General features: G+C 33.4%; 1 protein-coding gene across 1 annotated transcript in view; it reads right to left on the bottom strand.

The window, feature by feature from the left end:
* The window catches only part of CSMD1 (CUB and Sushi multiple domains 1), a 1,002,456-nt gene that overhangs the window by 43,535 nt on the left and 942,994 nt on the right, over positions 1–15,927 (bottom strand). The window contains exons 52-54 of the mRNA XM_085217921.1: positions 15,262–15,435; positions 8,506–8,679; positions 5,473–5,646 (exon numbers count right to left, since the gene is read on the bottom strand). Of these exons, the coding sequence (XP_085074047.1) occupies positions 5,473–5,646; positions 8,506–8,679; positions 15,262–15,435 (522 nt within the window). The remainder of the gene's footprint in view (positions 1–5,472; positions 5,647–8,505; positions 8,680–15,261; positions 15,436–15,927) is intronic.

Genomic DNA, 15,927 nt, shown 5'->3' with positions numbered 1-15,927 from the left:
GGGTTGCCTGGGGTTGTTGCGACCAAAATGCAGGACCTGACACTTGGTTCTACTGAAACTCATACAGTTAACCTTGGCCCATCGACCCAGTCTATCCAGGTCCCTCTGTAGCACCTTTCTCCCATCAGGCAGATCAACACTCCCTCTCAACTTGGTGTCATCTGCAAACTCACTGAGGTTGCACTGAATCCCATCATCAAGATCATTAATAAAGATGTTAAATAGAAGCGGCCCCAGTACCGAGCCCTGGGCAACACTGCTCGTGATCAGTCACTGACTGGATTTAACTCCACTGACCACAGCTATTTGGGCCCAGCAGTGTTTCACCCAGTGGAGAGTACGCCCAGCCAAACCATGAACAGCCAGCTTCTCCATAAGAATGCTGTGGGGGACAGTGTCATCCCACATTTATGGCATCTTCCATTGCACCTCAACTCTTTTTTTAGAAGTTTAAACAAGCTCTAATTGGTAGTAAGCAATATTCCTCTGAAGATTATCAGTATAATATGGACACGAACAGATTAGGCATACTTAATATCCAAAGTCTCAACAACAGCCTCTGGCTTTAGAAAAATAACATAGGACAAGAGACAACATCTTCTTAGTTTATATGAATCCTTGATATCGTCATAGATAAAAAACTTATCAAATTCAGAGTTGCTTTATCTTTAGATAAGAAGAATCAGTCAATAGTTTCAATCTCTCCCACCCTTCTATCAGTTGTCATCAGAAAGTTAATTTGTCTTGTCAGTAAAAGAGAGGAACACATCATCACTGATTCAAAAGATTTTGCCCACTAAGGAAAACATGATGAAATTGACAGTTCTTTGTTCGTAACTGATTTTTGATAAGATAAAACGTCTGACTGAGCTCTTGAAAAACCTATTGTTAATGAGATTTTTATTAGAAAAAAAGAAAAAATGAAAAAAAAATCAAATTAGAAATTCAGTACAGAAGTAGAACATATGAATAAAGAGAGATCTAAATCCTTTATTACTAACAAATAGTCTGGAGTTGCTGATATAGTCATTAATATTAAAAAATGTGAGCTCAAACCTCTGTAACATTGCCAAGTCTGTTAAAAGTTTTCTGTTTTCAAGAAATACATTTTTAATGGGAGAAAAGTTCTTGAATCTCATTTCTAAGAACATGAAACATTCTGGAGATAATAATAACAGAAAATATCCATATAAATGTTTCTTGAAATGTCAAAGCAAAGATACCAGAGTAAGATAAGCTCCTTCTTGCAAGTCCTTGCACTCCAGATTTGATGAAGAGTGGCATTTAATAGAACAGTTCTTACTTCAAGCATAATATATGGAAAAATGACCTACAGTGCAATCAGGAGTGCAGAGGCCTGACAGGGCCATCTGATTCTATTCTCATTTCAGTGGTTAAGAGTTATTATGAAACATACAAATGCAGAGACTGGCTTTCCGTTCAAAGACAAAATGGAAAGCAGTTCCAAACTTCTCATGGAAGAAGTCCATGCTGAACATACTTGTTTTAGGATATATAATCTTTGATGTGTAATTTGTTTTGTTTTTGTTTGTTTGTTTGTTTGTTTTGCCAGGTTAAAAAAAATCAAAATAATTTCTTTAGTAAATTTTCTGCCTGTTGCCTGCTAGTTAATCTTTTACTCACACAGCACACAGCAGCAATATATACTTGCAAAAGACTGCCTGAGAATTTTCTAGCTTTATTTGCTAAAAATAACAGTTTTACCAGACACTGGCTCTGTTGCAATCTAAAATGAAATAAAATAAAATAATCATCTCCAATAGCCTCAAGTAGTATTCAATATTTTGTAGTAACTGCATGTAGAGTCTCTTAGAGAAGAGAAGCCAAGTTCATTATTGGCTCAAGTAAATTCAATTGAGATTTGAAAGGAAGATCATACGTAAAATCTCTATTGAATTAAATGATACAGGTTGGCCCAGAACATCAATCCCCTCCCAGTAGTATATTCAAGGAGAAGGAAGATTTACTTCCTTTGTACATAGATTCATAGCTCATCTTTAATACTGAAAAAACCAAACAATTTTTTTTACTTGTTAGTTAAAAGCAATTTTAGAGGGATAAGTAGAAGCCGTAAGAAGAGCTATTACTTCCTTTAGGTAAGTTTAAATCAAATAATTGAAATGAAATGTTATATAAGTCCTTTAGTTAGCAAAATTTTGATTCTTTTTTTTTTTAATTGTGCACTTAAAATTACATTTCAATATGTTTTATTTCACAAAACCTTATGATTTCATAAATAGTATATCCAATTTTGCTCTAAGAGAGATTATACAAATATACTCATGCTAATAGTCCCTAGAAAGAAACTTTGCCCAGATACGCAGGTAGAATTAAACAAGGGAGATGCATGCAAAGAAGTGTTCTGTGAGAACCTCTGCTGATACAGATGTTTAAACCAGACTGCTCTGCTCTGTACTCTTTCCATTTCTTTGAAATAACTCCAATGAATGCAGGGATTGGTATATAAATATTTGTGGTGCTGATTTCGACTACATTTAAATCTTACTGATTAGAGGTCCTAAAATCATGTGATAAATTAAAAAAATAAGGAAAATGAAAGCGTGAGAGATGACACAGGCAGGAGATAAAATCGTAATGCTCACTGGAGCAACTGTAAGGCTCAAATTTCTTCATTTTTATATCTTTACTTTTAAAATCTTTGACTTTACATCATTTTTCATAAAATTCTTTTTTTCTCTTTTACTTTTTTTTTTTTTTTAATAAATGTAGACAGTTCAATTCAATGTAAATATATGTTGTAGTTTAACTTGGAATATCACATGGCCTTTTGCAAATTCCCCCCATTCCCAGTGAGATGGGGAAGAGAATTGGAGGAAAAAAAAAAAAAAAGAAAAAAAAAAAAGGTGAAACTCAAAGAGTTACGGCAGAAAAGGAAGAAAGAAATAATAGCAATGATAATTACTATATATTAGTACATAGCAAGTATAGATAGTATATATCTTTACAAAACAAGATACATATATATATATATCTTTACATATATATATCATATATATGTATCTAAATATATATAAATATAAAACAAAACAAGTGATTTACAAAGTAATTTCTCACCACCCACTGAACCCCATCAGTCCCTGAGCAGCAGCAGCCCCCTAGGCAAACTCCTCTCTGTTTTATAGTTTTTTCACACGATGTCATATGCTATGGAATATGCCTTTGGCCAGTTTAGATCAGTTGTCCTGGCTCTATCCCCTCCCAGCTTTGGGTATGCTTCCAGTCCCCACTGCTGCAATATGAAAAACTGAAAAGCTGAAATGTCCTTGGCTATGCATAGTACTGCTCAGCAACAACTAAAACATTGGAGTGTTATCAACATTGTCTTCTAAAGCCAAAACATAGTCTCATATCACAGATTCTGAAGAAAATCAACTCTGTCCCAGCTGAAACTAGGACAATATCTAAGTAACTTTGTTTGTAACTGGGGTTTATCTTAAGCAAAACCATGCAGTCTCTGCCTCTGACAGTCAAACAGAGCAGATCGAAACTGAATCTGCAGGATGTGTGAAAAACTATATATTTTTCAATAGAAACCGAAATGCCTTACAGATAAGATAAAGGACTGCTTTCATCAAGGTCTAGTGACACAAAATAGTACAGAAGGAAAAAAGAAGCACAAAAGTCTAAATAGAAACTGGTTCCTATTTCTTCTTTTCCATTATTAAATTGCTCTGCTAGTTAAGTCACTTGAATAAAATCTTAAGGTAGTAACTAAGGGAATTGCCATTTTTTTATTGTTTTAATGAGAATGAAAGTTCTAATTCCACACAGACTGAGCTCGAAATTGCAGAAGTTATCTCTCAAATAATATGATGAGCTAATTACCAAAGATAATTATTATTCTTAGGAACAACCACTGTAATAAAATATGATTTTTAATAAGCCAACAGGTGGAGATAATAAAGCTAACAGTAACTGAACTGAACTTACATCATTTTTAGTCCCAGTGTTACTTTTGCACAACTTTAATGACTGCAATTTCCTTTAGCACGGTAAAGCCAAGTTACAAAAGACAACTGTGACAAAGAAGCAGACAGTGCCCACCTCCACTATTAACGTAAGTGCAACCTCTAGGGAAGATGGTAGTTTCTGGCACTATGAGGAAGTCATAGGCATAGACCTAAGCAATTTAGGAATTTCCTAGAATGCACTGATGATAACTTCCTCTTCAAAAGTGATAGAGTTGCCAAAGAGTAGTGTTCCAGTGGACAACTCCATCTTTATGAAGTGAATATGACTAAGCGTGACATTTCAAAATTAGGCATATTAAAATTTATTTCCTTCTGGAGAGTTCACAAAAAGACCAATAAACTGTATCTGATATCTCAGAACTTTTTCTCCAGGCTTTTGAGATCTTTCAGTATATCTTACATATTTCACTGCATTTTCTGCCTTTCATCTCATTGCATATTTTGTAGGGAGAAGGTATTTTTTCTGCCTTAATGATTCTAAAGAAAACATTTTGTAATATTATTTAATATTGTAATCAACTTGCTGGATTCAGCACTGAGAAAGCATTTTCTATAGTACAAACTGTTTTGGGAGCATACAGTCTCAAAATAGTAGAGCAACAAACAGATGTTACTGGACTGATCAAGACCTTGATATTAAGTCTGACATTAACCTCATGTTCTACAATTGAGTAAAACAAAAAAACAGTGTCTATAAACAAAAAGAATAAGAAAGGATAATTTAATAGCATAGTTTTCCTTTTAATTCTGTTACTGACATCTGAATAGATAAATAATAAAGACACGATTAAGTATGAGAACTTTGGATTTTTTTCAGTTACAGTGTTAACTAAAATGGCTTATTTTCATTTTCTCTACTGTGTATATTTTATATACATATTTTTTTTGCTTGTTTGTTTTTACCACACAAACTCTTGTTTCATTCTCATCTCTCAAAAAACTTCAGTTTTTTACAGAGCATACTAAGGATCAAAACAATAAGAATGAAATCTTCATCAGTTTGTTCTGGGGAAAGAATATCCAGGTTTCATGTACAAAAGTTACAAACATATTTTCAGACATTTCTAGGAAATAACAGAAGTAACAGTGTTTTAATGCATGAATATTCACTTGCATAACAATGTTTTAATATGAATAATTACAACTTATGGGAATTTCCAGAGCACCTAAACTCAGGATAGATAGCTGACTGTGATTTAGTAATATAATATTGCTTTTGTGATATCAAGAACACTTTATTTGTCTCTAAACTAAATGCTAGGGATTGCAGTCTGAAAACTTTGAGCTCAAATTCTGAAAAAAATCAAGGCTAGATCTTTTTTCCAATATAGGAATGCAAAATTCAAATAAAGAAGACAATAATGTCATAAATCTTCTCCCAGTGTTTTGAAGGCACAGAAAAGGATCACACATGAAATAAGTTCTTAGGGAACAGAAGAATTAGAGGAAAGTTTCTTACCTCGGCAATTTGGTAAAGGGCTACTCCACTGCCCATTGCTTCGGCACTGTGCTCGGGAAGCACCCTGAAGTAAGTACCCAGTGTTGCAAGTAAAATTTACAACATCATTCAAATTAAACTCACTGCCATTAGTCATTCCATGAGCAGGATTCCCAGGATGTCCACACGTGATTGCTGTTAAAAGAAAAATAGACATGTTAGAAACTAACTCAACTAACTGAAAAGCACTGTTTCATGGAATCACTTGCAGGTTGTAGCTGTTTTTATTTCTGAATATGTTTTTCATATTTATGCAAGAAGTTTAAAAAATAATGGGATACATTTATTCATAGTTCTTAACTGCTAGGGGGGAAAAATGCTAATTTTTCACTAAGACATGTGGAATCTACTTTTTTACCTTATGTGAAACTTTAATATAAATAATTACATGCACATGTATTTTGACACTATATTGATATAGATTATACCTTTAAAAACATTGGACATCACTACATTTCCTACTGATATAGATTTTTTTTCCTTTAAAATTCAAGATACAGTAGAGAAAAACAAACTGAACTTAATGTACTGCTTCAGAGCACTGCTAAGTTCTGAACAGTCCTGTTCCAAATTTCTTGAGTTGCTCTACTGAAATACTGATCCTATTAATCAGATTTTCTTAAGGCAATAGAGAAATCACTGTTGACATTAAATCTTATATATTATGTGTCAGTTAATGTGCCTACATGACACTTAAAAAGAAACATTTAATAGTAGTTAAGCTGTACGCTTGCACATAACTAGACATTAAAGTAGTATAAAAAAAATACAGAAGAATATAGATACTGGCAATTTAAAGTAAGAAAGTCAAACACACACACACACACACACACACACAGCTTTTTAACATTGCTCTGGTGATAATGATCATACTAAATTAACTATTCTATTCACAAGTAAATTGTTGATAAATCATAGGTTTTCTTTTTCCTTTTCTGCAATGAAGAGATAGGTGAAAAAAAGAAACTGTTTCCTTTTATTTTATCACAGAGTGAGATAATAATATTTTCAACAATATTGGATCTTTGCAAATCAAATAGGATGCCTTCCTGTGTGCAGGTTTACTTATTTAGACCTTAAACTGCATAAATAGATGTGCTTTAATCACCTGAATCCCTTTCTGCACTAGTGTTTTTTCACCATTTAAAAATGAACCCTTAAACATTAGAATAAAATTTGAGTCTGTATACAGGATCTAATTTATTCTAATCTTCCTGTTGCATTTTTTAAACAGTAAGAGATTAGTAAGTTTCTATAACTAAAATAATTTCCACGGTCACCATCCTCATAGTCACCATCTTTCTTATAAATCAGAATATTAAACTAAAAATTTCTATTATCTTAGACTTTCTGAAACGTCCTGAACAAAATCTATGACAAAATTTATTACACAAAATTTAGGTATAGTATTTATAAGAAATTGATACTGAATTCTGCTTAGCTGCCCTTTTCAACAAAAACAGAAGATGGTAGGTCAGTTTCTCTTTAGAACTCAGTACTCTTGACAGATGCTATAGTTAATGTTTTTAAATATAGGTAATTTCGGCATTATACTATTTCAAATCACCACTAGGTTTTTGTGCAGTCAAATTAATATTGTTTATCTAAGCACTAGCCAAGATGTTTCATCTAAAGGTTATCACCTAAATGGTGAATAACAAATCTTTTCTCTCCTGAGATAAGGAACTGCCTTGTGCATTTATGTGATTATTCAATAGTGAGGTAGAGAAATATCTATGTATCAAAAAACTGTGCAAGGTGAACGAATAAGGAACACAAAAAAATAGTCATGGGTGGAATACTTTGAATACTTTCTTTGAAAATTAGTGTCTACCATTTCCAAGAATGAAAAACCTTTCAAAGCCAATTATAAATATAAAATGATATTCTGTGAAAATCATACAAAAATGTAGCCCAGCTTGTCATAAATTTTCAGGGGCAGAGTTCCTGATCCACAATCCTTAATCAGAAGTCCTTATCAATATTATATTAGGGAGATCATTTCTAAGCACTAGTACACAGCATATTTTCACTCTCCTTCTCAGAAAGAGCTGAGTCATTTTTGCTAGAATTTCTAATGAATAAATAAAAGTGGGAAAATCATTTGAAGTTTGGTTGCTGTCATTACAGAAACTACAGTCAGTTCTCAGAACAGTGATAACAATATCATTTAGGAACTGCTTCCCACTGTCCCTCAGCATTGCTCCTTTCTTTTGAAGGGATTTTATCCACTGCACAGTAAAATTAATCCAGTAGAAGTAACAACACAAGCTGGTGGTATTCCTTTGAGGAATGTAAATCATTTGAAGATATAATAGGATATTAAAAGGACAATAACATTTGGCAGATATTTCTTACAGCTGTACACAGGTAGAAATTTTATTTTAATCACTAAGAAAGTAAATACATTTTGAAATCCAATGATTTATCAGCAGTATATTTTTCTTAAAAATAAAACAAAGATACTAACACAGATTAAACAGAAAAGATGATCATCTTAGTGACCATATCTGTGGATGAAAATAATTCTGTCTGATTTACAGACATCTTAAAAATGAAATAACTGATGTAAATACTCCATGAAAAATAACAAAATTCTATAGAAATCGTAAGTTTATTAAAACCAAAAAAGAAAAATAATGCTAATGCTCTGTAAAGTAGAAGAATAATGTTCAAAGAAATTAGATTAAATGCCTGATGCTTCAGAGGATGTCAGGAAACTTGCCATGTAATTGAAAAAGGAACTAGATTAGGATTAATAAAAATGCTAGTATTTTTCTAACAGATGTCATTTAATCCAATACCATGAGTGGAATTATACTGATAAGTACTAAGAGGAGTAGATTATCATAACAACCCTTACCATTGAAAATATGTTCAATAGATATATTTTGAACACCTCATTCAAACACCTTTAAACATCCCATCCACCATGAATGTTCAATTACATTAAAAACAATAACAATATTTCACTGAATAGTAAACGATACTTACGGACACAAACAGGAGTTTGTCCAGACCATCTGTGATCCTGTAGACAAATTCTGACAGATGTACCAACAAGTCGAAAGCCAGGATTACACTGATAGACTACAGTATCACGGTAACTGAAGCCATCTCCACTAATATGACCATTTACAATTGGATCTGGAGAACCACAGTGACCAGCTACAATTGAAGAACAATAGATCCAATATATAAATTCTTAAATACATTGTCAACACTTACAAGAATGCTGATATGAAGAAAATAAGTACCAGAGTCAATTACTGTTTTGTGTAGAACAATATCTGGAGTGTAAAAACTACAGATTACATTCCTTCTACTCTTCCAAGAGAAAGGAAGCAGTGATTTGAATATTTTCAATTTTCATATATATACAGTTTCTGCAGATTATGTTGTAGAAATAATGAATTTGTCAAAAGAATATCTGGTGCATATAAATTACAAACATTTGAAATTACAAGCCATTCAGTGTATTTGCTTAAAATTGACCATTTTCAACTGGATGCTAAATATATATTTCACTTTTTCTTGAATAAAGCTGCCTTTTTCCTCGGAGAAATGTGAACTTCAAATAAAAAGTCTTGAAACTCCCAAACCCACGTTATTTCACCACAGTAATTTGATTCCTCATTTTCATTATTTGCCTTGGATTTTGTGTATTTGGTACCATTTTGCGGCAGAGGCCAACCAGCACAGAACACTCTGTATTCATAAAATGAAAACATCTTGCCCTCTAGACCAGCACAGTTGACAGCAAAAACAGCCTGCCAGGGTTAGTAGTGGTTTAAGCCTACCTCAGAGGTTGGGACAATCACAAATTTGGGGAAATGAAATCTAAGAAACAGATCAAAGATGTGAAAAGACAAGCTTGATTACATTCGTTTTATTTTTCTAGACCTAAATGTGCAAAATTAAAAAGCAGCAGTTGCACTGAAGCCAAGCATGAGGAATCACAGGAAATTTCAGGAACAGTGATTAGTAAATTAGTAAAATTAGTAAAATATACAAAACAGAAGTATTATATACCTTCCTTTAAAAGGGGATTTAACGGGCCTCTGGAATTATTATGCAAGTCATTTCAGTTACAGATCCAGCTAGTGTATTTAATTATTTCTGGTGGGATTCTGACTCACATGTTCCAGCAACTCGAGAACTGGTAAAATAGTGCAGTAACTAAAAAATTATTAATTTACCCATCAGGTAAAATTTGATTAAGGGTAAATTAAGGAGGTCACTAGTTGACTGTTTAATAAATTGTGCTTCAAGAATTATGGAAATTGTTTACAATGGTTCAAGGCCAGTTCAGTAATTTTATTCTACAACACCTGGAAAACAAGAGAAGAGTAATTTTTTTTTTTTTTTTTTAATCAGAACTTGAAATCTAAACCAATATCACTGCGTCTGTATGAATCCTTCTTTGCTTTCTGGCTCAAAGCTCGCTTTCTGAGGTATTTCTTGTGATAAGACTCTAGGAGATGAGAGATGGGTGTTGCTGTGTGGCAATCAACATCACTGTGTGGACAATTTTAGATTTGAAAGCATTTCTTTGGAGCTGTTTGCCGCCTTTGGAAGAGATTGCTCAGGACTGTTTACTGGCAGAAGACCTAGCCTGTGACCAAATAACTCCTGTTTGTTATGGGAGACTGGGGGATGATACCATTGTATCCTGTGAAGGCAAGATACAAGTTGGCACCTCTCTGCTCCCTCTTATCTGCTGGCAAGGCCAGGAAGGTAGAAACTAAGGAGCTTCTGCTGAGATCCTAGAGCCAGAAGCTGCCACTCCAAAGAGAGCTAACTTGACTTATAAATAAGGTGGTACTACCATTGAAAAGTGGCCATCAACGCTGTGGTCACCGTCGTCATCAATGGAACAATGCCCGACGACCCACCACTACTGAAGAATGGTGGTGACTATCTCCCTCTTGCTTCCTATAAAGACTCCTTGCTTCTTCTTTCCCATCCTTTCTATCGCCTTCCTTCCCTTTCCCATTACTCTAATTCATAATAGTGTCCATCCTCCCCTTGCCAATCTCCCTAATTAAGATCTGTAATAAACTGGCTGAACCGACATTTGAACTGTTGTTTCTTAATCTCACGCTGGCTATACATATATGAAAAAGAACCTCCTCTCCCTCCTATAAATTGGAGCGTGACAACATCTTACTATCTATTGCTAACTGTGAGTTATCGATTGCAGGATCATATATATTTACACTAGCACAGTAAGTAGTTATGTATAATTTTAAAATTATGCACAATATAGAATTAAATTCTAACATTTCTACCTAAATTCTTACATATTTTGGAAAATAAATGATCATAAGAATTTAGGAAAATGTACTGGAGTGGATTATATCTAGGTTTGAATTTTAAAGTATGTCTTTGTTGTGTGTATAGTTTTGCACATCAAAATCACACAAAATCAAGACAAGATATCTGTTCAGGAAAATAGTCTAAATGCCACAAATAACACAGCTGGTGTTATGTAAATAATCAAAAGCTTCCAATTCAACCTATGTCCTACACAGATGTATGCACAGTCACACACAAAAGACAAGCATGTAAACACGCGTTGTGACTTAGAGGAGCAATTCTTTCAGGAAGGAAAAAGGGGGAAGGGATACAAATTATCAGCAGCGTGATTCATTTAGTGCAAATGAGAAATGTCTAGCTAAGTAATTCATATTTATCTTTGCACAAGTGAAAAAACAACCATATATTATTACTTGCAAACCTACATTTTACATTTACATATTTGTATATTTTATATTTATAGCCTTGGATTCATTAACTACAGTCACTGGATGTAGCTTTCTTTTGAAACAAATAATAAGGATTTGACAAAGCTTTTCTGACATATAGAAATTAGTGTACTAAACTGGACTGAAATAATAAATAAATTCTTCACAGACCAGTGGGTAAGATAATGCAATACCTATTTTCATCCATATCTGTCCTGAATTACATTCACACAAGTGTGACCTAAGTAAAAAAGCACCTCTAATTATCATTCTTTTAAAAAGGAAAGGCTCATTCAGAGTTCCCTGGTTGTATGCCTCCTGATTTTCACAGGCTTTAAGTCCTAAAGGCACTTCTGAAATAAATGTGGTGCATGCTGTCCTTAAAATTTAGGAATACACAACCAGTGGCATTCACATAATTTAGCTTTAAGACTGAAATTTATCTTTCCTATTGTTCTCTTGAACAGCCTGCATAGTTCCATTGACCTTGCTGGGAATTTAGGAACTTAGATTGCACATAAACTGAACCTAAAAATGGTGTGAATATCCCTTATATGAGAGGATGTAGAGAGGTAGGAAGTAGTTTAGTACCAGAAATACAATGTTCTGCAGCATGAATTTGATAACAGACTTTAGACTTCCGCATTCAAAACTGTGCAGCACTTTTGGTATTACAGAGCTTGTCTGATTTTGAAACTGCAAAGAATAAATGGTGATCAATAACTGTTGAGCTCTAAATGTGATCCTTTCTGTCCAGTAAAGAAGATGCAGATATTTAACATTTCTAAGCATAAGGCTGCATTCAGCAATGCAATCAATCTGACAAATATAAACCAAAGTTCATCTAATTTTAAAGAAAAATAATTAGAAAGTATCATAAGACAATCTTTACTTGTAGTACAGTAATGTTTTCTGCAAGAGGTATTGTGCTTATTACAGATGGAAATACCTCTGTAGAAATCACTTAAAATGCAGATAGGTTGATAAAAATTAGAAGTTGGTAGTTATGACTAAGCAGATAAGAAAACACTAAAGTTAACAATTTCAGTGTAGCCTTGTAGAAATCTGAAACACATAAAACCCAACAATAGAAGAAAAGTGCGAATTCATATAAAGTTCAAACAGCATATAGAAACAGTTTTCATGAGATCTGATAAATTTATTAACTTTTTTTTCCCCCAAAGAGTTAAAAGTTTCTCTATATAAATAATTTTTAAACTGAGTTGCAGCATAAACAAGTATTGTTCACCAAATAGGTCCTGTACTGATCAGTTCTTCATCTCTTCACTATTTGAATGTAAATTTATGACTACTGTGTGCAGTTAATCTTCTCAAGTGTTTTGTGATAAAATATGTTCCCCAGAAGCTAGAATAGAAGAAAAAAGCTTTTCCAGCCTTCCACAGACAAAAGCTATTTATAAAACAAACGGAATCCACTGAGATTAGTATATTATTTAGTTTGTATACACTGATGCCTAAATAATCCTTCATGCATAGCCTTTCAAAAAAGAAAAACAGTATATGAGTACTACATACTAATATCAGATAATGAAATGATACCTCAAGTTAGTTCTAACACATATCAGTTGCTAGAAATTAAGACATGCAATGGCTGGACATTACACTGTTTATGTATGATAATAGCACACAGCAAAATATTGAGAGATAAAAGCCTTTTTAAAATAATAATATAGCTTTTAATGGTTTCAATAAAAGAAAGTGATGAGAAAAATACTCATATGCCCCTACCCATACAAATGTAGTGTTGCTGAATCTTCATATCTGCAGATCTGCAGTGTCAGAATTTTTTAAAGGTTTGTCAGCATCAATATAGGGATAACCAGACATCAGCAGGAAACTGATGTGTCTTCACACACAAACCTCTTAGGTAGTTCTACTGCAGAACTTAATGTATACAAAAAATGTAATCCTGAAGTTTAACATTACTTTAGGCGGCACTTCAGTTGAACTATTATTCCTGGGTAAAACAGATTTATTTTACTCCTTTTTTTCTTTTTTTTGCTCTACATATCAAAAGAAGTAGGGAAGTAGTGCAAAAAAATATTCCCTTTACTTCCTACATAAAGATGACATAATTCTTAATACAGCATATTTTTAATTGAAAAATGAAGCATAAGGATATTAGGCTGGAAAAGTGCTTTATTATTCTCACAACGCTCACCAGAAACAACTATGTCTTGCTCCCTAATAACTATCTCCATTTAGAAGCTAGTTTAGCACTATGAGGCAACAGTCACTATTTTTAACTACTCTGTATTTTAAAAGATGGTACACTGTAAAATTACCTTCACAGAAAATTGTACTATAGACATTACTGTTGCAAAATGAAGGAATCGGGTTTTAAAATTCTTAATTCAGATCTGCTGATCTGAATTGAAAGAAGAAAAGGCAATCAACACAACAAATAGGATACAAAGATTTAAGACACAAGTTCATGTCTCCGACAGAAGATTCCCACATTTATGCATTTCACTGATACCCCATAAAATTTTCTGTGAAATTGCTGATGAAGAATAGCAGTAACATGCAGCTAATAATTCCACATTCTTTTTTTCATCAAGGTTAAATTATTATGCTTTTCATGTTAGAACAATAGTGTCTTATCGCCTGCAATACATTTCAAAATAATTTCTCTAAAAGCATTTACAGACATTAATGATCTTCAGAAATTCAGGATGTCATCACTAGTACTCTGGTAAGAATCATACCAGTTTGATGATATTTATTCTTTTTTTCATAATTACCTGCTAATATGTAATGGGTGATATTAGAAAAATTCTTTTTATAAGATTAGATTGAGTTGTTACGTGCTCCCATCACATGTAGTTACTGTGATGAAGACAATCATTTTTTGTTTAACATCATATTAAATAATGGGGAATGTTGTGCTTTAAAAAGTAGCTCTGATTTTCTATGCTTTGCTCACACAAACTCTAGCTGCTTCGAAATTTAATGAAAAACAGTATCGACTATCTATTTATCACTTATTTATATAGGATAATGAGCATCAACAACCTGCTGTGCCAAAAACCATCTGTTCATTTATCTGAACACAGAAATACAGTGACCCTATTAACACTGAGGAAGTTGAGTTTCAGTTCCAGGTATCTCAGAATGTTCACCAGCTTTTCATTTAGGTATGCTGCAATTACAGCTTCTTTCCCATAGATCCATACTGACATTGACTAGTTGGAAATGTAGACCAAAATGCTAATTTTGATTCATTTCATAGAAAAGATAACATCTGGGATTCTTCAGCCAGCAAGAACATTTGAAAAAGTAAGGACTAGTAAAAGAGTTTTTCAATTTTATCTTCAGATGGACAATTTTATTCAGATGGACAAAAAATTGTTGTTCCTCTTGACATGCTATGAAATACACCCATTCCTATTATTTATTTATTTATTTTAAGCTCATTATAAACCAACATAAGCAAATCTGAGGAATGAAATAGCAGGCATTAGAACTTAAGGTCCACACTACATACATCTCAGCATTGTGAGAAAGCAGAAAGGGGTGGTGCTTGTACTTTATTTTGGATTATCTCTTGTCTAAACTCCTTGCCTAAATTCTCAGAATGCTGAACATTTACTTGTAGTTGGAATGCACTAGGCATGCTTCTGAACTGAAGGTCATCTTCCCGCTTAGTTTCTTCATGCCATCTGAGACTGCTCCACGAAGCAAATCAAAGTATTGTAAATGTGGATGACCAAGTGTGTTACCTAAAAAATCCTTCTGGCCCCAAAAGCCTTGCAACAACATCAAATATAATTTAATTGAAAACAAGCAAACAAACGATAGACCAAATCACAACTATATGCTGATAGAGCATCTTAAAATCAAATGCAGCACAGCACACAATACTTTCTTTTAGAAAACATTTATTGTGTAAAAGTGTTGTTGCTTGATATGAGGTGAAGTCCAATAATTAATACTACTATTGTTCAAAAAACAAAACAAAAGAAAAAATATAAGCTTTTACCTAGACACTGAGTTTCAGCACCGCTCCAAAGACCATTTGCCAAGCATTCTCTCACATGAGAACCAACTAAAGTGTATCCTGTGTTACAGGTGAAAATTGCAGTGGCTCCATATACTGTTAAGGTTCCAATCTTATTTCCATTTGGTGGAGATGGAAGACCACCACAGGAGATAACTGGGGAAGAAAAATAACAAAAAAACAAATTGAAATATGAAAATGCTTTTCACAATTCCTTAGACTGGAAAACAATAGATCACATTTTCTTAAAAAGTAAATGTAATATGAATAAATATAAAAGCTCTATTCAACAGTAATATTATGCATTAGGCTTAAAATTATGCTTGGTTTGGTAAAGCATGTCCTAAATCAGAAAACTCAGATGACTTCAAATCCTGAAAGCAGTTTAAATGCAATCTAAATGTCATACTCTGAAGCAAGACATGAATGTCTGGGAAGGATGCGATTACATTCCATCTATACGTATTCCTGGATGTAAGGGTATGTAGAAAGAAGGTGTCTGCTTCTTTCAGGTTGTCTGATCAAGGACTATTTCCATTGTAACCAGGGATAATAAGAAAGGGAGCCAGTGATGGGGACCAAGTCTGGTCAGTTACACCATGAGAACCTGTGAGAATTCCAGCAGGGATATCTGATTGCGGACTTTAA

The sequence above is a fragment of the Meleagris gallopavo genome, chromosome 2 (assembly GCF_905368555.1).
Source record: "Meleagris gallopavo chromosome 2, MGAL_WU_HG_1.1, whole genome shotgun sequence".
Lineage (NCBI taxonomy): Eukaryota > Metazoa > Chordata > Aves > Galliformes > Phasianidae > Meleagris > Meleagris gallopavo.
Note: the sequence above shows the minus strand (reverse complement) of the source record. Positions and strands in the feature narration are given on the sequence as shown.